General features: G+C 44.2%; 1 protein-coding gene across 4 annotated transcripts in view; it reads right to left on the bottom strand.

Moving 5' to 3' along the window:
- The window catches only part of OPHN1 (oligophrenin 1), a 135,365-nt gene that overhangs the window by 57,401 nt on the left and 50,681 nt on the right, over nt 1-27,283 (bottom strand). For 2 of the 4 annotated variants that reach the window (XM_008172858.4, XM_042853287.2), the window contains exons 4-6: nt 24,547-24,642; nt 17,190-17,251; nt 12,018-12,089 (exon numbers count right to left, since the gene is read on the bottom strand). In XM_008172858.4, the coding sequence (XP_008171080.1) occupies nt 12,018-12,089; nt 17,190-17,251; nt 24,547-24,642 (230 nt within the window). Of the gene's footprint in view, nt 1-2,105; nt 2,253-12,017; nt 12,090-17,189; nt 17,252-24,546; nt 24,643-27,283 lie in introns of those variants that run through there. The other 2 variants (XM_065556562.1, XM_065556563.1) reach the window with 2 other exon arrangements.

The following is a 27,283-nucleotide window of genomic DNA, read 5'->3' as shown; positions in this document are numbered from 1 at the left end:
AGTACAGACACATTCAATATTTTCTATTATCATCAGCACAGCATAAGGCAGCCCTGCTGGAGAGGTTTCTTTCAATGAGCTTCCAACTTGTCAACTTTTTTGCTTTTAACTTGAAACTTATTAATGAGAGAAAACAAATATACACTGTTTGCGGATATTTTACTCATCTACAGATCAAACAAAAACTGGCTAAATGCTTTAATACCAAAGACACACCCAGAACAATTAAAGATTTATTAGGATTTCAGTGTTTTCCAGGTTTTGAAGCTTTTTGTAAGTATTTGCATTCTAAGCTGTATCAAAGCTGAAGCAAAAGATTAAATAACGGTTGGAAAGGGCTAACACAGGCCTTTGATTTCACTGTATATTTACTGTCTTTGTTGGAATCAGAGATTGTCAGCCTTGCCTTTAATAGCATATGTTAGTCACACTGTCTGAGTAGACCAGTTCAGAGGAGTGTTACAGCAAAAAAAAAAAAAAAAAATGACATCCATGTTGTCATGGTTATTGTGGGATCCTCAAAATCCTACTGGGAGTTTCATATACGTTGCCCATATCTTCTTATTGATCACTATTATATATTAAACACACACACATATTGGTCAAGAAAGAAACCTTGACTGTGCATGAACTTAACAAATTTCAGAGTGGTAGCCGTGTTAGTCAGTATCAGCAAAAAAAAATCAAGTACTTGTGGCACCTTAGAGACTAACAAATTTATTTGGGCATAAGCTTTTGTGGGCTAAAACCCCCTTCATCGGATGCATGCAGTGGAAAATACAGTAGGAAGACATATATACACAGAGAACATGAAAAAATGGGTATTGCCATACCAATTAAGGTGGGTAATAGCCCACCTTAATTGATTAGTCTTGTTACAGTTGGTATGGCAACACCCATTTTTTCATGTTCTCTGTGTATATATATCTTCCTACTGTATTTTCCACTGCATGCATCCAAACTTAACAAAGTTACCAATAATTTGACTGGTGCCACCATAGAAAAAAGATCCAGATGAGGCCAGAAAAGAGATACTAGTATCAGGAGGGTGCATGCAGTAACACTCAGAGAGAAGTTCAGCTGAGAAGCTGTGCCTCCACCACACAATGGTTGTGAAATCATTGAAGAGAGTGGTTTCCCCAAGATGCTAGTCTTTTGATTGTCAAACAGGCAAACATTCACTCCAAACTGGAAAATGAACCATTGTGTGGCTGGTGACTGTTGGTAGACCTCATTAGTAAAAATCAGTCAAGACAGTAGCCTCAATTATAGCTCCAAGCAGACTAGAGGAGGCTTACGCATATCAAAGGACAGGTCCTCGAATGCCAAAAAAACTTCTCTCTCTCCCTGTCAAACTGCTTGGTCTATTTGTCAATTCAGGTATTTGAAAACCTAGGCAGGAAAGCAGCGCTGGAAAATCCAAAACCCAGGAGGACTTACTGATCCCCCTAAACACATCCACACAAAGCCTTGCCATTCTCAATCTCCTGCTCCTGGTACACCCAGTCCAAATGCCTGTCCCTCTACTTGTTTTAAAAGAACATATTACACTAGGCCAAGCTTGGCAAAAGGGACCATTTATAGAAACAACACAACCCATTGCTGGGCTCCCTTAGCTGCCATTTCAGATATCAGTATCTGGATGAGGGCGTTCTCTCTTACAACCCAGCTTCTCCTACTGCTTGATCTTGCAATGAGGTCATAATCCTGCATTGGTGGCAGAATAATATGCTGCTCTGGGAATTACTGGGAGGGCACTAATTCAACATTCTGACTTTGCTATGAGATCACATGATTCTGGGGCTGGGGATGGTGGTGGCAATGGAAAACTGGGGAGGAGATATCCCTCTTTCTCACAAAAATATTGTGAATGATCAGTAAAAGTAAGAAGGCTGCGGCTATGCCTCCCATAACAAGGAAGAAATGGAAAGGAAATTCTGTTGGTATCCGGCTATGTTCCTCTGACATCATTACTTTAATGCTGCTGGGACTTCTATGATGTAAGGGCACCTAGACACTTGATTGAGCATCTTTTTATATGATTAAATCTGAATAAATAAAAGTAGCAGGGATCTGATAAGCTATCAATGCTTCTGAAACCTCACCGATGCACAGGAACTTCAAAGAGGCCTCAACCTGACCTCTAATTTTGTGCCCTCTTTCACCTGTGGGCACAAATGAGCAGGCAGCGTCACAGATGCAATCAGCCAGACATCAACATTCATTGCTTTTCTCCTGAAATGTAATGCCATCTGTAGTTGATCAAAAACACGAACACAAAATTAGAGGCCTCTTTTGAAAATCTGGTCCTCTTTTCCTCCTTTAGTGAGTCCTTGTTCTATGAGGTTCCCCTCCCCATTCTACTTTCACAGGCTGTAAGTCTATATAGCAGGGCATACTACTACCCATCCAGGACCTTGGGCCTTGGATTGACATGGGCGGCCTCAGCCCAACCTTCTGATTTCCTATTCACTCTGAGAAGCAGAAACAGACAGGGAAGGAATAAGGGGTGTGGACCACAGACAGCTAGTCCCAATAATTTATCAGGCCTAGACTTGCCAACTTTCTAATCGCACAAAACTGAACACCCCCGCACCGCTTGTTCTATCCCCCCTCCCTCCGTTGCTCGCTTTCTCTCACCCTCACTCACTTTCACTGGACTGGGGAAGGGGTTTGAGGTGCGGAAGGGGGGTGAGATCTCCAGCTGGAGGTGCGGGTTCTGCGGTGGGGTCAGGGATGAAGAGTTTGGGGTGTGGGAGAGGGCTGGGGGTTGGGGTGTGCGGGCTGTGGGAGGGAGTTTGGGTGCAGGAGGGGACTCCGGGCTGGGGCACAGGGTTTGGGTGCGGGAGAGGGTTCGGGGTCCTGGCAGCACTTACCACGGCTCCCAGGAAGCGGCCACCAGGTGCCTGCAGCTCCTAGATGCATGGGTGGCCAAGAAGGCTCTGTGCACTGCCCTTGTGCCTGCAGGCGCCACTCCTGCAGCTCCTATTGGTTGCTGTTCCCGGCCAATGGGAGCTGCGGAGCCAGCACTAGGCGCAGGGGCAGAGTGCAAAGCCTCCCTAGCTGCCCATGTGCCTAGGAGCTGCAAGGACCTGATTGCCACTTCTGGGATCCGTGTGGAGCTAGGGCAGGCAGGGATCCTGCCTTAGCCACGGGCCCCCTCTGCGCCGCTGACCGGAGCAGCCGGGGTCCCTTTTCGACCGGGTGTTCCGGTCGAAAACCGGACACCTGGCAACCCTAATCAGGCCCAGCTGCTGAGTACAAAAGCAGAAGTAAGTAAGTGATGAGACTCTGTTAGGGGAGAGACCAGGCCCAAGAGAAGAGCAAATGGTGCACTCTTGCTTGAACCCGAGAAGGGAACAGATTTTCTTTTTAATAATCCTGGGAAGAGAAGCACATTTATGGGGACTATTATTGGACTGCTACTGAATCCTGGAAAAAGAAAGGCCATGTTGTGTTAGACAGACAGAAAGACCTGGAGTCTGTTTATTTGCTCAGATGCAGACCGTTCACATTCCTGAGGACAGACAGCCCACACCACTACAGTCTGTTACCAACCTCAGTGCCCATCTCAATCAAGCAAAAGTTAAAAATATAAATTAAACTACCACAGCAGTTACTCTGCCTCCCACTGTAAAAGGCCGTGAATATTCAAGTCTATGTCACAGGGAGCAGAGATAGTACTGGCTACCATTCTGAGAAAAATATTTCTGGCCCCCTACAAGGTTCCATTTCCCACATCTTCTTCCACCACTGTTGTCAACTCAATAACTATGAGAAACTGATGCCATCCTTGTGGAGGCACCAACTGTTGCAATCTTTGAGCTTGGCGACTGTGATAGGTTCTCACCTGCAAAGGTATTTGAATAGACATATAGTTACTGCAGCACAGGGACCCATTGAAGCCAAAAGATCTCTATACTGTACTTCCAAATGTCACCAGTTGCAAGGTCAGGACATAATAATTTGGAGTCAGCAAATTCATGCCTCAAAATAAAGAAAAGCTCAATCGTCAAGTCTAGTGAATGAGAGAAAGAGGAAGAACTAGTAATAGTGAAATCTGAATAGAAAAGCACTTCTGCTGAAGAACTGGCACAAAATACTGGCAAAACAAAAGCAAACCCCGGCTGCTAAAACTCAATCCAAAACCACACAGACTCAGGGATGTTAATCTCAATTATTATTTAAACAAACATGCTCCCAAACCATCCATTCATACCCCAAGGCACCACACCAACAAAGCTAGGAGCATAAGTGGTATTTCATTTTTAAAACAACGGTCCACAAAAATGTGCTAGGCTTTTTGCACCATTTTTCATAGAAGTGTTTTAAAATAAAGCTACATGGAAGTCTGATTACTGCTGAACCACTGGTGTTGGATTATAGCTTCCATGCTTCCCTTCTATTTACTATATCAGGCACTAGGGCTTGGCAAAGATATTTTGGTACATGTACAGTACAGTACAAATATGAGGTCATGTACAAACTTACAGTCCACATACAAGCTTTAAAGCAGTTTGGCAAATACCTTTCTCCAAAAACACTGTGCAATACTGAAAATGTGTAAAGAATGGAAAGAAATATCTGTGGGACATTGCTTGTTCTTTCCAGGCTAGAGGACTCCTGCCCTATTTCTAAGAAGTAATAAAAATAAATAGCTGAAAAAAAATCAATTTAACCTGTCGATTCCAGCTTGAGTTCTATACTCAAGAGGCAGTTCCTGGAACATTCACGCCTGTCTATTCTGGCGAGAGTCATATGTAAGAACAACAAATACTCTCTGCTCCACCCACTTGCAATGAAACTGCCAGTTTACTCAGTATTTTTCATGGGTCACTAGGGAGCTAAGAAGTGGTCAGAATCAGATTTAACTATGTTTTATGCTTGAAATAAGTAAAAGAAAAAAAATCACAGTCAATATAAAAAAATGAAGGCACACTACTGTGGTGACACAATACAACTTAAATGCTGCCGACAGACTTCAGTCAATGGAATCTTTGAAGAGGAAGAACATGGGTTGATATGTAAATGGAAGATGTGACAACCAAAGCAGGTCCAGTTTTGCATGCCAGGATAGAATGTTCTGGAATACCATGTCCTCCTTTTCCATGACTCCCAGCAAGAAACAGAAGCAGTACATGTTTCTGGATTATTGTAGTGTGCGCAGAGTAAAGTGATACTGTAGCAGATAAGTGAACTCACCAGTCAGTGAAAAACCATTACTATGTATATGCACAATTGAGTTAAGGATTCTCATGACTTGTGGCATTAGCTCAGATTGGGGAGTTCTCTCCAGGCAAATGCAATCTACCTTTATGGTGGTGGAAGATTACTTCCATATAAAAGCCTGCAGGAGTGAGAGAAGGACCTTTTGTATATCAGGAATGGAAATGCCATTGCCAGCTATAGTCAGTCAATTCTTTCAGAAACTGCTCTTTTCTTCCATAGTTTACCTGCCATCTAGTAGAGTGGACACTCCACACCACGACATGCACAGGGAAACAAAACGAGCGGAGGTTTTCCTCATGATTTGAGGAGATCGAGCTGACACACACAGTGAGTTAAGAAAGCAATTGCTGCCATGTGAAAACATGAATAGCACAAAACTGAATTTTTGGCAAATAAAGACAGAGGATGCCAATCATTTTGCACTCAGGCTACTTAACATGGAATTAAAAACCAGGAGGACACACTAAAAACCCCACCCTAATTTGGAGCCAAGGCTTCCAGGAGCTAGCCTGCTTACTCCATTCAGCAGCCAAGAAAAATTATTGAAGCCCAATCTGCAAACACAAGCACAAATTAGTTGCTCATGAATATTCAGTGAGAGCAGCATTACCTTCCTATTAGTATGTGCCAATATTCAGAGCCAAGAACCACACAAGTTCCATGTACTCGCTTACCAACAGAAAATACTTATTGTAATTGAATGCAAGACAGAGTAGCACAGTCAGCATACAAGTTAACAAAGGAAACTGCTCTTCGAAAGCGCTTTGAAAGCCCAGCTCTCTAAGCTTCAGAGGATGCGTGTTTAATCAGAAACTAATGAGAGTCCTAGAAATAGCATGAGATGCTGGACTAAGCGGCCTGTCCAACAGCAGCTAGGGATAATGGTTCAACGGAAGGGTTACAATTCCTTTGGCATTCTCTCTATCATCTGCTGCTGATAAACTGTGGCACAAAGGCCTATGCCTCCTGGAAACTGGCTTAGTTCCAAGCTTGAGTTGAGGAATAGAGCAGTCAAGGGGAAAAATAAAAAGCCTGACTTGCAAAACTTTCCCTTAACCATTTCAGTGCTAATTAGGATCCTCTGAAACTGCCATCCAGCAGGAGGCATGGGGAATTATTGTGTATTATTCTGATTATTTCAGGTCACTGTAAGGACAAAATCTTGCTTGTCTGCAAGGATCACTTTCACCCCCTAAACCACTTGCATGGGATCCAGCAGAATGCCAGCAGTGTGTGTTAAGGATGGGAGGTTAGCACACTCGACAGCACTGCGTGACAAAGTCTGTGAGGCCAGCCAGGTTAGGGTGAGGCCAGAGGCCCTCCTCCCTGCGAGCATCTGTCAGCAGGCTCTGGAGGCAGGGGGGAGACACAGAGCAAGATTCACTAGCAGGTGTAAGGGAAGCTGCTCTGTGCATACCCTGTTGTGGATTTCCTGAAGCCTCCTGCCTACCCTTATCTTGTACCTCAACTTGGTCACTTCAGGTTTCATCCCTACAGCCTCAGAGGAGCAAGGCCACAACGTAACTCTAAACAGATTTGGGGAAATACTGCACAAATAGCTGTGAATATTCACTTGGATTTTTAAATTAACCAGCTTTTGCTGAGTTTATCCCCTAATGTGGCTGGCCTCTTTTGGTGAACATGCAAGTCATGTTTACTGGCCGGCTGTTTTGCAGAGAGTGAATTTCAAACTCAAACTGCAGGTACGTGCACATTTATCCAATCGGGGATCAAAAACAGTGTTATGTGACTTACCTCATTAAACTTAGCTTGACAACACAACTCAAGATATTGTTTATCAAATACATCTACTGAATTTTTTAGGCTCAATGAAGAATAAAGATGTGTTGAATAAATTCAGACAATGAATCAACGTGAGGAAATCACAATCCACTGGCAGATAATCTGATAGCAGGACAGGCACTAAATTCACAAGATGAATTCTTTGCAAATTATATACCGTGTGCTAGCCCTAGCTATTAATTCTCTGTCTCATTTTCATGTTAACAAAAAGGTTGAGGGAGGAGGAATCAAAGGAAAATAACAAGAAAACTGATGCAGAAAAAAATGTTTAATGGCTGTGTTTTCAAGTGATTTTTATGGTACCGTATACCATGAGTTATTTAAAATAAAAGTTGTGTGAAATATAAAAATGTCCATGCAGTTGAAAGATGCTGTGTGAGCATTTCTGTAAAAATATTCTAGCATAGTTCAGGTTTTTTTCCCCCACTTAGTTCCCCAAAATTCTCCTGATTTGCCTCAAACGGAGATCTAAGAACAAGAAAACTTCTCTTCTTCCTCTTTTTTTTGTTTGTTAATAATCATTTCAGAACTACATGCTAAGTATGACTGCTGGTCTGGTGCACATTTGAACACTGAAAAAGTGTGTCTGAAGATGACAAACTGTAGGCCAATCCTGCTAACATTTCCTATGGCTTCTGTGGAACAGCTCACAGTAATAGGCAATATACCCACTAGCAGGTGTTTGCAGGATTGGGTCCTACAACTTCATAACACACATACACTTCCTACTGGGTCTACAGGACTACAGACCATTAAGTGCCCTTTGAATACACACTATCAACCGTTTTTTAAACTTCGATTTATAGCATGCACAGAATCCCACGCAGTAGTAAATATTCCTCAGGCTAACCAGAATTATCCAAAATAGATTTTCAAAAAAGTCTGACAAAGAAAACAAAAAATGTGTCTATCCAGTAAACCAGCAATTCTGAGTGGATTTCAAACTCTCATAAGCTGAATTAATTCAGCAAGGCTGTTAACAAAGGTGTCCTGCACCCAACATACAGCTTGTCCACTGCTTATACACCTCTACCTCGATATAACGCTGTCCTCGGGAGCTAAAAAATCTTACCGCGTTATAGGTGAAACCGTGTTATATCGAACTTGCTTTGATCCACCGGAGTGCGCAGCCCCGCCGGAGCACTGCTTTACCGCGTTATATCCGAATTCGTGATATATCGGGTCGCATTATAATGGGGTAGAGGTGTATTTAGAAATGACAAAGAGGTTAGCTGGATGGACATGAGAGCAGGGGGAGGGGAAGGGAACAGACAAATTCTTTTAGTGTGAAAAAGCTTTCAGCTTTCCTATGTGTCACTAGTGCAGCATCATTCTTTAGAAACGTTCTGAAGTGATTTCTGCTGCTCCAGGAAGATCAGAAGCTTTTCTTGACCCTGATATAAAGTGGTTTCCGTTACACTGTGCATGTGTTCCTCTGAAGAAAAGACTTGTAGATCAGGAGTAACTTAAGACTTCTAAACAGCATCTTCTCACTTGGCCTGGTTGCTGGATGCCATACCCAAATGTTCACTTTCCTTCTTTCAAATCCCATTTAGTATTTGACACTTCCCTCTCTCTCCCCAAAACATTAGCAACGTCCCCAGTCTTCTTCCTTTTCCTTTTTGAAGGCTACTACATTCCAGAAATACCAGGATTTATGGCACAATCTCACTAATTTTCAAATGCCATGGTCATCATATCCAGACACCATGCTTCACCAAGGCATATTCTAAACATAAATGACATGGGGATTGCTCCAAAATCCAGTGACGTCTGTGTCAATATGCTTAACTCCACTGGGCTTTGGATCAAGCCCCTGACCTGACCAGAGTGAGTTTGGTCAGCTATAGACTTAAAAATAAATAAACCATCATGCTTGTTTCTCTCATAGATGGAGTTGATACGGGATTAGAGCTCTGGGTTTTCTCCTCCTAAATCTCACCTGAACCCATCCAATGATCCTCAGCAAGTTCTTTTTGCTTTCTCACTTGAAACTCCAACAATCAACAATCCAACATCTATGGCTGATCTTTCACTATCTCATTTTAGAATGGATGATGCTTCCAGGCCAGGGTTGAGAGACTAAAGTCAGCTCAAGAATCCCATTGGGGTCCTCTGCCATGGTATGAGCTTGTAGAGAAACACAATGCAGGTGTTCCTTGTATTGCCACTCTCCCAGCATTCACGCAAACAAACATTTATCTATAATTCATGAAAATAGCAATAATCCCAGGCCTTGCTGCTGGTGAAGGAGGGTAACTGAAGAAAGACCCCCTGTGCTGTATCCCAGTGAAACCCTGCAGAGGCATCTGTGTCGGAATACACCATTTAACAGAGAGACTCCATTCATCCCCCAGGAAAAGCGGGTTAGTGCAGACTCAGATGTCTTAGACTATCTGGCCGTTCTCCAACCACAGCTGTCACAAAGGCCCAATTCAAATGCCCTTCCTATCTGGCATCAGTGTCCTTGAAAGAGAACGGAAAGCATCTTACAGAAGGCGACTGACAAACACAGAAAACAGTAATCAAAGGGTACGAATTATCTCTGCCGTGCCTCTGCTCAGCATGACTAAAGACCTCGTCCTGATCTCACTCACACTGGGGCAAGTCAAGCGGAATTCTACTGAAGTCAATGGAGTTACAGGAGCGAGGGCAGGAATCAGGCCTTTATATCACTTCATCTTTTATGGTAGCCCAGTGCTGCGATTTCCAATGGAAAACTCTAATAACCGCGCTGACCCTCATCTGTACTTCACTCTGTCTAATACTAGGGGCGCCGACATTGTGGGGCAATTCTATAAGTAGCACAAAGGATAGACGTTTGTGCTGAGTTAGTGTAGATGGAGCCTCAAATCAGTCTGAGCTAGGGTGTGATTCCAAGGTCACATATGCATACTCATCGAGCTAGCATGCTAAACACAGCAGTGTAGCTACGGCAACACGGGCTAGCTGCCCCAAGTACAAACCTGCCTGATGTCCTTGGGTATATATTTGGGGTGGCTAGCCCAGGCAGCTACTGCCTGTGCTACCACAGCGACACTACTATTGTTAGCGTACTAGCTGAGATCAGAACTGGCATGAGTATATGCATGCCAGCTGGGAATCAGTCACTCGAAGTGTAGATGTAACCAGAGTTAATGCTCAGAGAACTTTCCCGTTTGGTAGTTCTTTGGAGGTGGTGTGATTTCAGGCTCTGTTAGGCTCATCTCCACAGGCATGGGGAGAGGGTCTGGAAACTGGGGCAAGGATGGAGGAGGGAACTCATCCATTACCTTCATTTGAGGTCTCCATTTCTTCCTCCACCCGCATGCACTGTGGCACCCAATGGCACCCCACATGGACATCTATCCCTTTTGGAAACTCAGATCCGTTGTGCCCTTCCCCACTTCAGGGCATCGCAACAACATTCAGGATAAAGTGAGTCACATTGAACATGTAATTTCCTAGCTTATGTTGATGGTGTGAGGTGCATGAAATACCCTCCTCATCCCAGGTCACCAGTCCACAATGCTTTTCTTCTTCTAGTACCTCCTAAAGACACATAAAGAGTAGACAAAGAACTATATAATTCTGAGTCAATTCTTTCTCTGGGCTTCCTCTGTCTTCTCCATTTCAGTCTATTAAACTGTTCGTTGTGTGGTGCAGTGTAACAGATTGGCAGTGTCTGTCTGAAACACCTTATCCTGACTGCAGGTGTTGATCTTGCTGGGAAAGGGTTAGGTGGGTTTTTTGAACTCCATGAGACAGGTGGCTCGTTATTCCACCCAAATAAAGGAGGTGGGAGTGGTTCTCTGGGAAGAAAGGATCTAGTGTGGGGGCGGAGCAGTCCTGAGGGGACAAGCCCTAGGAAGCAGGACTGGAGTAAACTTTGTTACCTTATTATTATTATTTATTTGTATGGTGGTAGAGCTTAGGCCCCCGTCGTGCTAGGTGCTGTACAAACACAGAATAAAAAGATGTAAGCTCTTTGGGGAGGTACCAATCTAAATAGGAGTTGACTTCCTTGTTAATAAAAACAAACCCCTGAAAGGGGTGAGTTTTATCTCTACAAAGCATGTGTGGACTGTTTGTACAGCAGGTGTTTGCTCACAGGCAGGGACACTTTCATTTTGTCTGATATGGAGCCATGCACATTGTCAGTGTCCAGCACATGTAAATTACCCTTGTATGTGTTTGGTTATTTTTGGTGTTTGTTTTTTGGGGGGAGTGTGTGTGTGAGGGGGGTTAAGTATCATTTTCTCCAATGTATTATTTATTAAATGTCAAAGGCTCAGATGGGTCGGGCTGAATCCAGGCTCTAAGCATGTCTCCATTTTGGAGCTGGTTCAGACCCAGCCTCATTTCAAACTGCTGCTGAATAACGTGGACCCTGAGTCCCTGATGGCCGACAAGGAAGAAATAATCTTTTCTGCTCCACATGTGCAGGACTCACTTTTTGTGATGCGTTGCTTTAAAAACTTGGTCCATATGACAGAGCCATTAGAAGCATTATTTAAACATTTCTTAAACTGAGTCCTATGCCACATTCAAGTCCTGATTACTGGTCTCTCTAGTTTTTTTCTCTCTGATCTATTTTGAGGGGGGAAAGAGGGAGGGTTATTTTATTCTACTGAATTTAGAATAAAATCAGGTCCAACATGGCCCTTGCAAACAAGGGGGAGGGCAAGTAGTAAGGCAAAAGAGGACTTTCATGATCTCTGGGGAAAGAGGGTGCAACTTTCTCAGGAAGGTCTGTGTTGGGATTATGCCAGAGTTGAGCCTCATGAGTTCAGGAAGTACCCTTGGTACTGCTCATGATAGAAAGTCAGACTAAAGCCTGGGTGGACTTCCTCGTTCCAGCATGCCGGCACTGGGGAGGAGAAATGTCTTTAATGCTCCTGCTGCACTTGAACAGTACGCATGAAATCTCTGTCTTTAATCTCTCCAGTACCATCCTGCTTCTTTAAAAAAAACAACTAATGCATAAACACATGTATAAAACCTACCTTGGTGAAGCCTATTTGTTCCTTACGAAAATTTTCCAGTGGTTTGATCAACAAATCACTAGCATTTTGGACCTGCAGAACAGAGAAGGAAACAACAGCTTAGTTACAGGGCACATATTTGTGTTACACTAAAGAGAGACAGGGGCAGGGGGGCAGACTGAAATGCCCAAATTGTAATCCCAGTTCTAATATTGACTCGCTGAATGTGCTCAGACCACATCATTTAACCCATGTGTCTTCTTGGCCCTCTACACAATGCAGGTCAATATTATTCCCGTCTCATGGAGCTGTGAAGAAGCTATGACAACAGTAGAGTGTTCAGTATTATTATTAGACTTCCACAGGCCCCAAATCTACTAATACCACAGGAGGGCGAGTTTGCACTCTGCCTCAAGTTATCTGTTACTACCCTCCAGGGTAAATGTCTAACCATTTCTAGTGTGGCACTTTCTATTGGATTACAGGAATCAAAGGGGCAGACTTTTGAAAGTAAGAGGATTGGGAGATTATTCATTTGGATCTTTGATTCAGGGAACCTTGTTATAATTGTCCTATTGTTGCAATCAGGAATATGTAATATGTTTAATATGAGGGGAAGATTTGCTCCAGCACATCTTCTGGATCTTTCTAGCCCAAGTACCAGATAACCCCCACAACAACCTATAACAAAAACAGGACTTTGCCATGAATAGGATCTGAATTGATGTCCAACTACTATAATTCACACTCAGGAGCTGGCACTCAGTCTATAGAAGGGAGAACTCCATCTTTAAAAAGAGGAACAAAGACGACCTGAGGAATTACAGACCGGTCAGCCTAACTCCAATACCTGGAAAGATACTGGAACAAATTATTAAACGATGAATTTGAAAGAACCTGGAAGATAATCGGATAATTAGTAATAGCCAACATGGATTTATCAAGAACAAAATCACACCAAACCAACCTAAGTTCCTTTGTTGACTGGGCTATTGGCCTAGTGGATAGGGAGAAAGCAATAGACATGTTACCTTGATTTTAGTAAGGGTTTTGACACAGTGCCACGACAGTCTTATAAGTGAACTAGGGAAATTACTATAAGGTGGGTCCACAACTGGTTGAAAGACTGTACTCAAAGAGTATGTTTAAATTAGATATTAGAAAAAAATTCTAATGATAAGGATAGTTATGATCTGGAATAGGCTTCCAAAGGAGGTTGTGGAATCCCCATCACTGGAGGTTTTTAAGAACAGGTTGGACAAACACTGGTCAGGGATGGTCTAGGTATACTTGGTCCTACCTCGGTGCAGGGGGCTGGACTTGATGACTTCTAATGGTCCCTCCCAGGCCTACATTTCAATGATTCTTTGTTTCCCCTAAATAACCCCTCTCTGATCGTTGCTCTGCTAGACACCCAGGCTCCTTGGCTGGAAGGAGAATCTCCTCAATTCAGGGTAGGGTGTCCAGATGTCCTGATATTATTGAGACCATCCCAATTAGGGGCTTTGTCTTACATACACAACTATCCCCACGCCACTCCCCAAAAAAGTGTCCTGGTTTTTCACACTTGCTATCTGGTCACCCTAATTCAGGATCTTTGAAAAAGTATGGGGCACCTCAAAAAATAATGACATGCCCTCTTGCATATGGCTGACCACAACTCACGCAGGATGGGCTGACAGGAATGCCCGCTGCTTTGCAAACACAAACTAGAAGCATCCTGAAGAAGGCAAGGCTGTTTGTTTACTTTTCTCAGGGAAATGAAAACACCAAAAGCAGGAAGCAGATTATATGTATTGTAAACATGGTGCATGAATCATCCATGCTGGTGTCTGCAACCTCCTTTTAACTCAGATTGCTCACTGTCTGCAGAGTCAGGACAGGTTGGCTCCATCTTTGGAATTATACAATTATATTGTTTCCTGCCCAATCTATGGAGAAACAGGGTAGAAGAAACACCTCTCTCTGCAGTGGCTTATCCCCGGCCTCTGCTCTTGGCCAATCTGTTTGGTACCAAGTGAAACCTCTGTCATCCTCACTGCAACACCACTCAGCAAAGCTGTGGCTCCAGCCCTGCTTTTCCATTACAGCATCTATCCCTTTTGCAGTGGAACCATTGAATGATGATCCCTGAATCTGATGGACATGAAAACAGGTGAATACAATCCCTGAGCCAAGAACATGGCCTGTTGCCAACATTTCTAAGCGAACAGGAAAGTTGGTGAATGCATTCCTAGGGAGTAACTGCATCAGACCTGAAATGAGCCGTTTTTCAAACCTAGCCACCCACAGCAACTTGTGCCCAAGATCTCACGCCCAGGAAGGCCCACATATGTGAGAATTGCTCCCCACAGACACAGCATTAGCCAGGAGCTCAAAATAATGTGTAAAAAGGGCAGTGGGAAGAGCAGAAGGCTAGTGTCATAATCTTAGCATAACACTTTCCAAAACACTCAGTTTCCAGATCCAGCATTTCTGATCGCAATAAGCACATGTGGGGAGAAGAGCAGATTTAAAATGTGGCTCTCAAAGAAATAAATTAGGGACATTCCTTTTGATGAGGCGTAATCCAAAGAAGCATGAAAGCAGGTGACTGTGTAGCAAGGCTACTACCAGTGTCTATCCCAAAGGAATCTGTGACAAAAGGCACGATGGTTCTCAAACTTTCCAATCCATTATGTTCATGGAAAGCTGTCTTCTTCAGGCGTGCTCTGTGACTCTTCTCTAGCAGTTTTGGAGGGGAAATTATATTCTGCCATGTGTCACGGTCCCCAGCTCAACCCTAACCATTGAGGGGTACCTCTGTCCCCTGCTGTCAAAGGTGGGAGAGGCAGGGAGACACACTCAGAACTGTTAAAGCTTTGCCAGGACACCAGTTAGTTGATAACTGAGAGCACACAATACAGTATGAGAGGGCAGTGACCTATATAGTTTATAGATTTTTTTAAAGTAAATGGGATATTGTAAAAAGGCTGGCCCTAATAAATAACACACCAAGGGTAGAAAAAGATCAAAAAACCTTCTCAGATGGCATCCCCAAGCCTCTGAAAACCCTCAAGTTAATGGGGTCTTGGCAGTTCTCAGGATCCCACCCCTTCATCCTCCCACGTAAGCTAAAGGTGGCTGCCATACCTGGGATGCAATGCAAAACATTCTTGTTGCCTTCTTTCAGTCTATTGCTGGTTCTTTCTCATCTGTTACCCAGACCCTTGCCAACCTCTAGAGCCACAGAAAACAGAGTCCTGGCATCCCTTGAGGTATAGCTGTCCCTAACCCTCTAGTTCAGCCAGATGGCATAGAAGGAGTTTTTTCATCTTTGTATTGGGGCACGGGGGAGCAGAGCCAAACAGTGAATTCCTGGCATGCTGTGAAAGGCTTCCACTGATTCTAAAATTCATGTTTTTCCTGGAATAAGTGTGAAGTAGGTTGCCAACTTTCAATAAATGATCGAGGAGTTCTGGAGACAAAGGGGCACAATGTAATGAGGGACAGAAAGGAGTGAATCACACTTCTGGAGCTGCATGCCAGGAGAGGCAGGAGCGCAGGGGGACAACTGCTCCCTTACAAAAAAAAAATAGAAATGCATGTTACTTCATATTTTACAACCTATTTGACTAAGTGGAGCGTGAAACAGTTTGTTCCCGGACATGGCCCAGCTGGCCCCATCAGAACTTAACTGCCTTCTGAGTGAAGAGGGAACCCTTCACAGACCCTTAGGGTTCCTTCAATATGTCCTTGGCTGCTCAATGGCCAAATTTTGCTGGTGGAAGGCTTGCCTGGCACCTGGGTCAGGTGCTGGCAAACTGAAGGGGAACCGTCTCCCTCCCCCCAAACTCCTTTATATTGTAGAAATAGAAAAGTCTCTCCTTCTCCCTCACCCCTGGGTTGGCTTTGGAGCATTCAGAGGGGAAGGTCAATACTCAAGTACGGCTGGTTAAAAGATAGTCCTTGAGGAGGGATATTCCACATCCCTTGTAAGCCCTACAGGGCCTCCAGTTTCCTTTGTCTTTCAAGGCCCAGCACAGTAGCAATGGTGGAGACTATGGCATCCCACTCAGAGGCCATTGCCTCTCTTTTACAGATCAGAAGATGTCAGGTACCATCCTTTCAGCACTCCCAGCCCATAGCCTCGAGACAATAGGAATCTTAGTATATATGGTCACTTGCTATTTTTCTTGTATAGTTTGGCAGTTACACATAGTAACTAGACCCACAACTGAGCTAGCTGAGACTAGGCTGTGAAATCAGAAGAAGACTTGAGTCACGTGATCACCGAACCTAAAACAGGGAACCTTCACCTGATACTCTACTGCAGGACAGGCAGGATAAACCGGAGACGCATTTAGAACTATTCTGCACTATGCAGTATTGGGGTGCTGTTCCTATCTCTGGTGGAGTTACACTGCCAGAAAAGTGGTGTCATGCAGTGCAGAGTCAGAGCCCAAGAGTGGTGGATTTCTGTCCACAGATTGCGAAAGAGAAGCATCCATGAGATAAGCTTACTATTCCATCAGCCCCCTGGAGCCCTTAATATGTGCAACAATTGACAATCAAAAACTTTCCAGCCCTGCTTTACTATCAAACGCCAGTGAGGGGCATTTGAGATAGGTAGACTGTCAGGCTAGGTCTGACACACAGTCATGTAAAAGCAAGAGCAGGTCACAGACCCTTCATGTCTGGAATTGTGTGATGACAGCTTTGTCATATCTATACCCTATATAATGTAATGAACCAGCTTGTGTGCACGGATATAGAAGATGTATACACCATTACTCTTTACTGAATGGAATAATAGAGCAGCTGTGTCATAGGCCCTATACTTCGAACAGCTAAGAGAGATCCCCCTTGAGCTCAAGGGTGAAAGGCGGTGCTTTTTTGGAACAGGACAATACAAGTTCTATTCCTCACTACTACCATGAATTTCTGCGTGGCCCCAATGTGCAGCATTATGACAATAATGTGGTCCTCCCGGGCCACTGATTTGCTACAGTAATTTCCATCCTTTTGTGTAATACACTTATGCCTAGGATACAAATAGGCATAATCACTGTCATACTCCAGGGCCTGAGGAGGGATTTGTTAACAAAATCAAGTTTTGCAGTTAAACAGAGAATGCCAGAGAAGCCAAGTGTTTGCTATGAGCAGCTTTGTGACTTCTAGCCCACAGCAGATGTTCGGGGGAGGTCACCTTACCATCATTGATCTCTCAAGTTCTACCTCCTGGAGCAACTCTGCAAATTCCTTAAAGGATTCAGCTATAAAGAGAGATAGAAATGAAACAATTAATTAGTGCAGATCCTGGTCAGATTAGTGTTGAATTTTAGCCTCCTGATTGCCACATTAAGTACAACACTCCAAGCAGGGCCAGAGAAACAGCTGGGGTTTATTGGTTGACACTCCATCTAGGCAGGCTGTTTACATAACACAGGCTTTCCTTTTCTCTCACAACTGTCCACACCAAAGCCATGCCCAAAATCTGCCTCTTAGGCTTAAGTAGCAGGTTGAAAGCTTTACACTTCAACTTTAATGAAGGCCTTTGAACAAGCTCAAAAATCTTACTGCATCTTTGTCACTTTGAAGGCTCTCCACCCATTCTCTCAGCATTGCCCAATTGTTTAATTACTCATGGTAGGAGAGTGTGATCACAACTGACATAAATGCTGCTCCATGGGTTGGCTGGAAGAACGAAACAAGTGATGTCCTTTGGCTGACATGCTGCCTGAGGCAGAAAGCACTGACTCCATCAGTCACAGAGGACGCAACAGGACACTGTTCCCTGTTGTTAGACTCTGGTCCATTATGGCAGGAACAACATGGAGGTTTGTCCTTCATGGAGCTTTGTTTATTTAACCAAAAGGAAGAAAATTCAGTCCAAGAAAGCTTTCTTCCCCTCCCCCTCCCCAATCTTGAGCCTTGAGGAAGAGGAGGTGAAATCTCCCATCATTTCTTGTGGCTAACACTAATGAGGCCACATCCTCATATTGCAGACAGATCTGATCATTTTAACATCTGCATTCTGGGGCAAAGACACGGTGTTTATTCCCTCTACGTGAGAAGTCACGAAGGTGACATAACAGAAGTAATCGGAGCATATTAGCTCTGTCTCAGAGGAACTGGAAAAACTGCTGCTGCAGGTTAGATTTGGTTCATTATAGAATAACGAGGAAACTAAAGAGTGAACAGGGAAATCAAGCAGAAATACTTCATGCCCAGTTGCAGCTGAACATATGGAATAAGTTACCAAGCAAGGCCAGCAAGACAAATAATGCAAGGGAGGGAAAGGGGTGGGAAAAGTGACAGAAAAGTTCAAATGTCCATTTCTACTCTTGAGGGGAGTGGCAGATAGAAGGCAGCCATACTCCACTCCACCAGTTCCTAAGCCTACGCAGCATAACACCCCAACCTCCCCACCCCACCCCCGCAGTATGAACACAGCACAGTCAGAACCCAGGACACTTTGGGGAGGGGGATACAGCCAGGTGGAGAAGTTGGAGATCAGCTCCAGAGATGCCAAGCTTCCTCCTTCAACTACTGCAATTGCTTGTAGAAATGACTTTGGAACGTCTGCTCCATGCCTTCTCCCCAAGTCTTTGTCAAAAACCTGGCACTTCTGGAGAGGGGAAGCATCGCAGGGGACCACATGAAGCGCTTTGGCAGCAAAGCTAAGGAGCAAACCATGCTACTGGGGAAGATTATGACGGTGATTAAAGTAAAGGAATCGGCACTGTGTGCCAATGCCTTGAAATCCTGGTGGTTTGGTCTTATCTGGCCTGCAGCTGGATTCCTTTGTCTAGGGTGCTAGAGCAACACAGTGGAAAGATTTGAGAAAAATCTTACATGCAGACACTGCCCGCAGGAAATAGTCAAGCGCACCATGATAGGTGTGGAGCACTTCACAGAGCCCTGTGGAGCGGACTTCTCCATATACTCTGCAGGAATTCCTACCGCCCTCTATTTACACTCACCCCTGGTTTGTTTACAGTCCAAGCCCTTTAATTCCAGAAGAGTATATATGTAGCCAATTAGCCCTAGCAGAGGAGACTGGAAAATTAACTCACTAAATAAATTTTTAGAAAAACTTTGGCTTTTAACAAAACAAAAAGGCAGAGCTCCTAGACGGGAGAGCTTCAAGGGCAATAGCTCTAAAAACTGATCTATGTTAACAGTGGCTTAGAACATCCTCAGCAATGTGCCAAATAATGAAGAATGGAAGCATCCAGGTGTACAGGGCGACTTGTACACCAGTATCTTGCTTTGCAGGTAATGTGTGCAGAATCCAGTCCTTGCCTTAGCTGCAGGCTAAGTGCTCTACCCAGCATTCAGAGGGACATAGATATCTTAGTGGTAGCTCAGGAAGTCTGTCCGGTCTTTTGTTAAAAAAACCTAGCTGTAGCAACTACTGCAGAGCAAATGAATGGTTGTTAGGTATTGTAGAGGGATTTACTGTACACTTGCTGAGGTGGGCAAAAAAAGAAAAACCACCAACTTGTGATATGATAATTCCACTGTTGTCATCAAAATAGCACCTTCTCGTTATTAGTCAGTGATTCCGAGTTTCCCCCACAAAAGAGAGAACTTTAAATTCCCAAACACCTAGCTTCAAGCTCGCCGTGATGGTCATCGTATTCTACTAATGGCCCAGGAGCTGAGGCGTGCTAACGTTCAGCATGGTCGCCAATGGCTATATGAAGTCTGAAGTATTCACAGGTTCCAAGAGGTTAGGTTCAGGGAAAATGAGCGCCAGGGCCGGAGCGGTCATCACTGCAGAAAAATGCCATAAATCCCTAAAGTGGTGGGCACAAAGAGAGGGTTTAAAAACCTCAAGGAGTTGTTCTTCCCTTGCTCCACAGGGAGGATTTATGCATACATCTCTTGAGGCAATAACTGGAGTTACCCATATAATTTACTTATGTGTCAGCGGAAGACTAGGCCCACTTAAACTGTTTAAAAGCAACTTGTAAATGATTTTTTAAAACAGATTTGTGCCCTTTTTGCTGCTTTATGGCACGTAAAGAAGGCTTGAAAAGTTTTGTTGGTTTTTTTAATTGATTTGTTTGCCATTTTCCCTCCTTCTTAAGTTATTTAAGAATTTCAAGTCAGGTCCTCCCCAGTTTTGCTGGAGAACTTCTTGAGGGTTCCAGTGATGTCTCTGTATGAGCTCTCATTCCCTAGCTAAAAGGGCAGAGTGAAGGGTTTCTGAATCTTCAGCAAAGACATCCTTTCTCCCAAATGTTCATTAGGTAGTGCGGTTAATAGGGTTTTTGTTAACTCCTTCTAAGTGATGCCAGTTCTCCTGATTTTATCTTCAGTCTCATAATATGTGATATTTTGAAGCCCCAGTTCCTAGAGGCACATGAATGCATGAGAATCTCAGCTTTCATTTAAAAAAAAGTAAATTTTCAGCTCTTAGATTTGGGAGAAAAACTGGAAAACATGAACCCTAAAAAGGTCAAAACAAAACAAAAGGCAAATAAACCCCCCCAACATGTATTACTTCAAAAAAATCTCATGATTTTTAATCCACTCATGATTTTGGGGGGCCTGACTCATGATTTTTGAACACATGTGGCTGGCTAGGCTCCAGTCTCAAAACAGCCTCACTAAAAATTAATCATATTTCAGTGTCTTGTAAAGCTGTAATTTAATTACTTCCCCAATCACCTTGGAGTTTCCCAGAGTTGACAAGACCTAAATGTCTAATGAGGAATAAAAAGAAGCAGGGACGAGAAAAAACAACCCTTCCAATACCTCCGTCCCCCAGTGCCTGGTTCAATGGGATCCCCAATTCATGACTGGGATTTCTACATGCTGCTGGAATATAAATAAAAAAATAAAAAGTGGGGAAACAAAAGATACAAGCCTAATTTGGTTTTTTTGCAGTTAACCTTTAAGTGACAATAACTCTTGAAAGTTTCCCATGCTCGTTTAGACACAGCAAAACCTGCACATATGACCAAAGGACCAACCACAATCTGCTATTTAAACAGATGTGGGCCTTCCAATAAGGGTGGAGTCAATTTGTGCTCAATTCATTCGGGGCACTCTCTTAAGATGGGAGGCTGACAATTAAGGGTTGTGTCTTGAGAAAATTCCACACCTACGGTGGTGTTTTCAGCAACAGAGCTGCTTACACTGCTGGGGGGTTTCCAGTGAACTATTCCTATTGCCTCGACTACAGATGTATGTGAAAACCTGGCTCTATATTGCTGAAGCTGTTCAGTAACACAATAATGTAAGTCATACAAAGCTATGTAATAAAGATATGTCAAAAGCAATTAAGTCACCTCAGGGGAAAGCTCCATCTGCAAGAGACAACACCAGTGAGGTGTCTTCCTCCTGAGTCACATCTGAAGCATTCAACTTCATTATTTTATAACAATGCGTTTTAGCTTTGTCCAAATCTGCTTGAGTTTGTAAAGAGCACAGGCCTTGCCATCTGCCTCCATAACAAGTGCAACACTGTTCACGTTTACAGATCAAACCCATTCCCCTAGAGTTTGATTAAAAAATGTTCTGTGGATTTGTATGCTCCACCCTTCGTTCTGTGCAGAACACCTCTGAGCTATCAGATCCTATGCCCGGGGAGAATCTTGACACTGATTACAAACCACCATCTCATAACAATTTTAAAAGTAGAATAATTAAAACCACTTGTGGGATGTCAATGATATGTTCCCATTTTCAGACAAAGGGGAGATTTTCAAGAAGGCTTTTTTGTCTCACCCGTCAGGGAGAGACTGCAGGAACTGGTGTGGAAGAAGAAATACAAACCACATTTCTTCATGCTGAGTGATCAGAGAGGATCGCCTTAAAAGGTAACTTCCTTGGTTCACAGCCGAAGAACTATTTGGTGTCCTTTAAGTTTGCGTGGCCCAAGATCTGACCCTGTTATCTTCCTTCTTAGATCTGTTTGCAAACACCTTATACTGAGTCTGTAATGCTTGATAGTCCTCCTCACCCTCCCAAACCACCCAGAACAAATGCTTTACTGTTACAGGCCACCTAATGCTGGGGAGAGGTGCCAGCCTGACAGCTCTGGAGACTGAAGCTCTCTTTATCCATGGAACAGGTGCTCCGCTGAGCAGATGCAGCGGCAGTGCAAACATCCCCAAGCTAACTGATGAAGAGGCTCTATTTTCTTTCCCCCATAACCACTCCAGAGTGGTGGGCAGACAGGCTACACATTCAGACTGGGCTGATGAACTGGAAATTTCTTTTGGATTAACAGGAAAGAGACACTTGCTTCTTGGATCGCTCTTTGCCTCATATCCTTCCATTCCCAGTAGGGCTGATTTATATGCACTGTTTTCCTCTCCATTATCCAGCATCACATGAGTCTGGAAATTCAATACCTCTTTTTCCATTATAGTTGGACTCTGACTCTTTTTCAGCAGATTTCACCTATGAGCTTTATGCTGAAGGAAATCAGATTCTGAAGGGCAAATCACAATCTGCTCCAAAGTGCTTACAAAAAGCCAGCCTTTGCTTTCCTTCCTTCCTTCCCCCTCTGATGCAGGCTCAGAGAGTCTCTCTCAACATGGACACTGTCACACTTCCAGGCACAGTTAAACAATAATGTGAATCTTGCGTGAATCTGCACTAGTAGCTATCTATTTTCCTCTCTGTGCACCCAACCCTGCAAGTGCTGAACACTCTCAACTGCCTTTGACACCACTGGCAGTGGAGACTCTCAGTATTTTGCAGGATCAGGCTCTATGACAACGGTGGGCAAACTTTTTGGCCTGAGGGCCGCATCGGGTTTTGTAAATTGTATGGAGGGCCAGTTAGGGGAGGGGGTCGTGGCCCGGCCCCCACCTCCTATCTGCCCCCCTCCCCGGGACTCCTGCCCCATCCAACCCTCCCTGTTCCCTGATGGCCCCACCGGGACCCTTGCCTCATCCACATACTCCCACTCCCTGTCCTCTGACCACCCCCGGATCCCCGCCGCCCCATCCAACCCCTCTCATTCCTGACGCCCCCCGCCCGGGACCCTGCCCCATCCAACCAGCCCTTCTCCCTGTCCCGTGACTGCCCCCGGAATCCCTGCCCCTGACTGCCCCCTGCTCCCCCATCCAACCCCCCTCTGTCCTCATTCAATCCCCTGTTCCCTCCCCCTGACCGCCGCGACCTCATCCACATCCCTGCCCCTGACCACCACCCCGAACTCCCCTGCCCTCTATCCAACCCCCCCTGCTCCCTTACCGCGCTGCCTGGAGCACCGGTGGCTGACGGCACTACAGCCACGCCACCTGGCTGGAGCCGGGCCACAACGCTGCTGCCACTGCACTGCCACCACACAGCACAGAGACCGGGTCAGGCCGGGCTCTGCAGCTGTGCTGCCCCAGGAGCTCACAGCCCCGCTGTCCAGAGCATTGCGCCAGCGGCGGAGCGAGCGAGCTGAGTCTGCAGGGGAGGGGGACAGCAGGAGAGGGGCTGGGGGCTAGCCTCCCGGGCCAGGAGCTCAGGGGCCGGGCAGGACGGTCCCATGGGCCATAGTTTGCCCACCTCTGCTCTATGACATTTCCATGGGATCAGAAACAGTTCTCCTATATGACACATTAGGCACTGCTGGTCTATTTCCTGTAGTTTGCTGAGTTTTCCAGCACAGCTAAGGAATTTCTGCACATTTTACAGAGCCCTCACGTATCGATGTCACCACAACAACAGTTCCCAGACTTCAAAACTGCTAGTTCAACAGTGATGGTTAATCCCAGGGCAGATGAATTCTAAAAATGCCTTTTTTAGGAAGTTTAGTCCATTACTTTTAGCTCCCTGGATGCAGCAGACAAATGTTTAACCAACAAAGAATTCTCTGGGTTGGCAGGAAAGTAGTAAAATACATGGAAACCAAACCAGAAACGGAGGCGTTGAGCTCAGGGAAGCTTTGCATGCTGCTGGCTGTCCACAACAAAGCTGCAGCTTCAGAGGCACATTGGGCGTCTTTTTCAATGTAATGGGGCATGTTAATTTTCTTCCCGAGGGGTCACAGGCCAGTGCTGATTCTAGGTCACCAAGGGGATTGCTTATAGCATTTCAAACCACAGCAAGTTTAGATCGAGGAATACTGTTAGCCTGGTTCAGAACACACAGCCAAGTGCTCTGAGTAACACTATCTGGCCCAGGTAAAGAGCGGGGTGGGGGGGTAAGACAACATGCAATAACACTCCGAAGAGGTCACCTACAGGGTACTTACTGCAATGGAGAGCCTCACTCTGGATTACTGCAATTCATTTCCAATCTTTGGCAATAAGGAGGAGGATTAGAGCTGTAAAAGCTATTAGGTCAAAATTATCCTACAGTACTGTGAGTCAGATTCTAAACATTAATGCTTGAAGACTTATTAGATGTGCTATAAACTACATTTGTGACGGCAACTATAGGAGACCCACTCACTATGAACCAAATGGCATCTTAGAAATGTGGCTCCTGGTTCTGTGTAAGGATCAGAACAGAGTTATCAGTGCTGGAGTCTACTATGCAGTCTCACAGTAAAAAGGAGATAAACTTTTCTAAGTAGCTGAAAATCTACATTGAAAGGAAAAGCACTTACCAATATTAATCTCGTCATCGGTTAGTGTGTCCCCAATAAAGTCAAACTGAAAGGACTGTAGAGTCTGAGAGAATTTCTGCACGGCAGAAGAGTAACCTGGAAAAGGAAGAATTGAAGGTTGAATGTTTATGTAATTGATACATAGGGGTGGTGGGTAAAGTTTTAGGAAATAAATGTTGGAAGAGGAGATTTACAGTGGAGGGTTAAAAAAACCCAGAACAGATCTCTGTGCACTCCATGGATTTCAAGCTCTCTTGAAAAATAAAAAAGGTAAATGTGTATTTTATGTGCTGATATTAGGGAATACATGTTCAAAGGGTCTCTGAAAGTACACCTGCAATATTGGCAGATGCAACAAATTCCACAAGCAATTGATCATATGTGTCTATATATCCTGGTGATGAGTGTAGGAATAGTTTTCATCTGCAGAAACGTGCAATCTCAAATATACTATTCACCATTTTGGAATAGGTGTCAGAGAATTTGACACTATGAATATTGTTTATGGGGACCAAGAGAGGTTAGCCATTTGTGGATGGCATGTTGGACCTTTTCTCTCCATCCCCTGCAAATAAACAAAACATAAGTTGAGCATTACAGGTCAGATCTTCAGCTAGTGTAGATCAGTGTAGCTCTGTTCAAATCAGTGGAGTTATTCTGATTTACATCAGCTGAGGATTTGCCCATACCAAGAGCCAAATTTGTAATCCAGGGCATACCTCAAAATAAGCCTCAAGTTTGCTCAAGACATGCTATCAAACACTGAAGCACTACCCATCCTGATGTTTTAAACCAAGACTTTCAAAAATATAAGTTAGGATACTTATATAGCTGTGTTATTTTCCAAAGTACTGAGCACCCAACAGCTCCCACTGGAGCGAACAGATACTCAGCACTTTTCAAAATCAGGTAACTTAGGCCATGTCTACTCTACCACTTAGGTCGGCAAAACGTATGTTGCTCAGGGGCGAAAAAAACACCCTCAAGCGACATACGTTTCACCGGTATAAGTGGTAGTGTACACAGTGCTGTATTGCCAGGAGAGCTGCTACCGCCACTCACTGGGGATGGTTTAATTATGTTAACAGGAGAGCTCGCTCCCATCAGCATGGAGCAGCTACATGAGAGACCTTACAGCGGCGCAGCTGCATTGGTACAGCTCTGCCGCTGTAAGGTATCTAGTGTAGACATCATGTAGACAAACCCTTAAGCTTGACTAAGGCAAACATTTAGCTTGCAGCAAGCTGGAGAGTGAATCTACCCCACACTAGCCCCATGAATCCTGCTGATATGTATTAACAGTTCATTAACGTACTTTGATCCTAACTACTTGTTAATGAAGATCAGCAGGTGCACACGGACAGTTAGTTCATGACAGGCTAGTGCAGAATAGATTCATACCCCAGTTTGCCATAAACTAACTGTTTGTGTAGACAAGCCCTAAGTTTAGGCTCCTATATGTGAAAATTGTTGCCATATACTTAAGATAGTATTTGCATGTTTTGTATTTTGATGAGAAGAAGAAAATGAATAGAACAAATGCTTTGGGGCAGATGGATGCATTATTGTGAGGACATATATATTGCCATTTGGGGCAGTATTTCCACAAGTTTGCCCACTTGGAAAATAAAATAGAAAATCACCTTTCAAAATGATCGCTGCTTTCTCAGGGCAACACAAACACATAAACAAACAGTTCTATAAACAAGCAAGGTAGTGAAACAGCTGGGCTTGATAAGGCAGGGGTTCTCTTGTACTCTGCAGAGCACTTCCAGGTAGTCCTTGGATCTGTTTCTGTCCCAGTGATGAAGAAACTGCTAGTTTTTAAGCAAAGATGCTTCCTGATGGCAGTTGGTAGCCTGGTCCAGAACTATTTTTAGGCTTTCCAGAGAGGTTTCTGCCCAAGAGAATCCTTTCTCTGTATCTCGTGTGGCTGCTTTGTGTCTTTGTCAGCTACACCGTTGCTTTAAACTCAACTGATCACATCTGCAGAGGAACTTGTAGGGCGGGAACAAACACTCAGAGGAACAAATCGAAACTGCAAAGTTACCTGGCAAGATTAGAGCAGTGGAGGCCACAGGTACCATTCAGTCTAAAGAAATAGCAAGTCCTGCACCCTGGAAGAATCAGCAACACAGATATGGAGATGGCGGGAGTAACCAAGCAGTTGCATAGTCAAGTGACTTTATTTTTACCTAGTCTCCTTAATATTGTCCTAAAATGAGTCCATGTAGTGAAGACACAGAGAAGGCATGGGATCAGGATTGGAAGGACGGGAAGGGACTTGGTCCATAAGAAGATCTTAAAAGTGTTTCACAGTATAAAAGAGTTTGAAACCAATGTGATGAACCAAATCAAGCTAATATTCATGTGTAGAGCAGCATGTGTTGTTTATGTTTTGTGGTCCCCCTGTAAGAACAAGCACATGGGATAACAGAATGAAAGGGTCCGAGCTTGCGTGTGCCACAAGGGATGTGACGTAGACAGCAAAGCAGAACTGAGCCCAAACAACAAAGTTTGCTTCTTGATTTACATCAGAATTTTCCTGAAATTCAGGAAGGGGCTATAGTCAGAGTTTCAGGCTGGAACCATTATAGGTTCTGAGTTCTGAGGCACAGAGTTCAAATCTGTATTAGAACCTTATCCAAAGGCTAACAATTGTGTGAGCACAAGGGCAGGACATAAGGATCCAGTTCATGCCCTACTGTATAATACGAGAAGGGATTCTTCTTATAAG

The sequence above is a fragment of the Chrysemys picta genome, chromosome 9 (genome assembly GCF_011386835.1).
Source record: "Chrysemys picta bellii isolate R12L10 chromosome 9, ASM1138683v2, whole genome shotgun sequence".
Classification (NCBI taxonomy): domain Eukaryota; kingdom Metazoa; phylum Chordata; order Testudines; family Emydidae; genus Chrysemys; species Chrysemys picta.
This window is presented reverse-complemented; position numbering and strand designations above follow the sequence as displayed.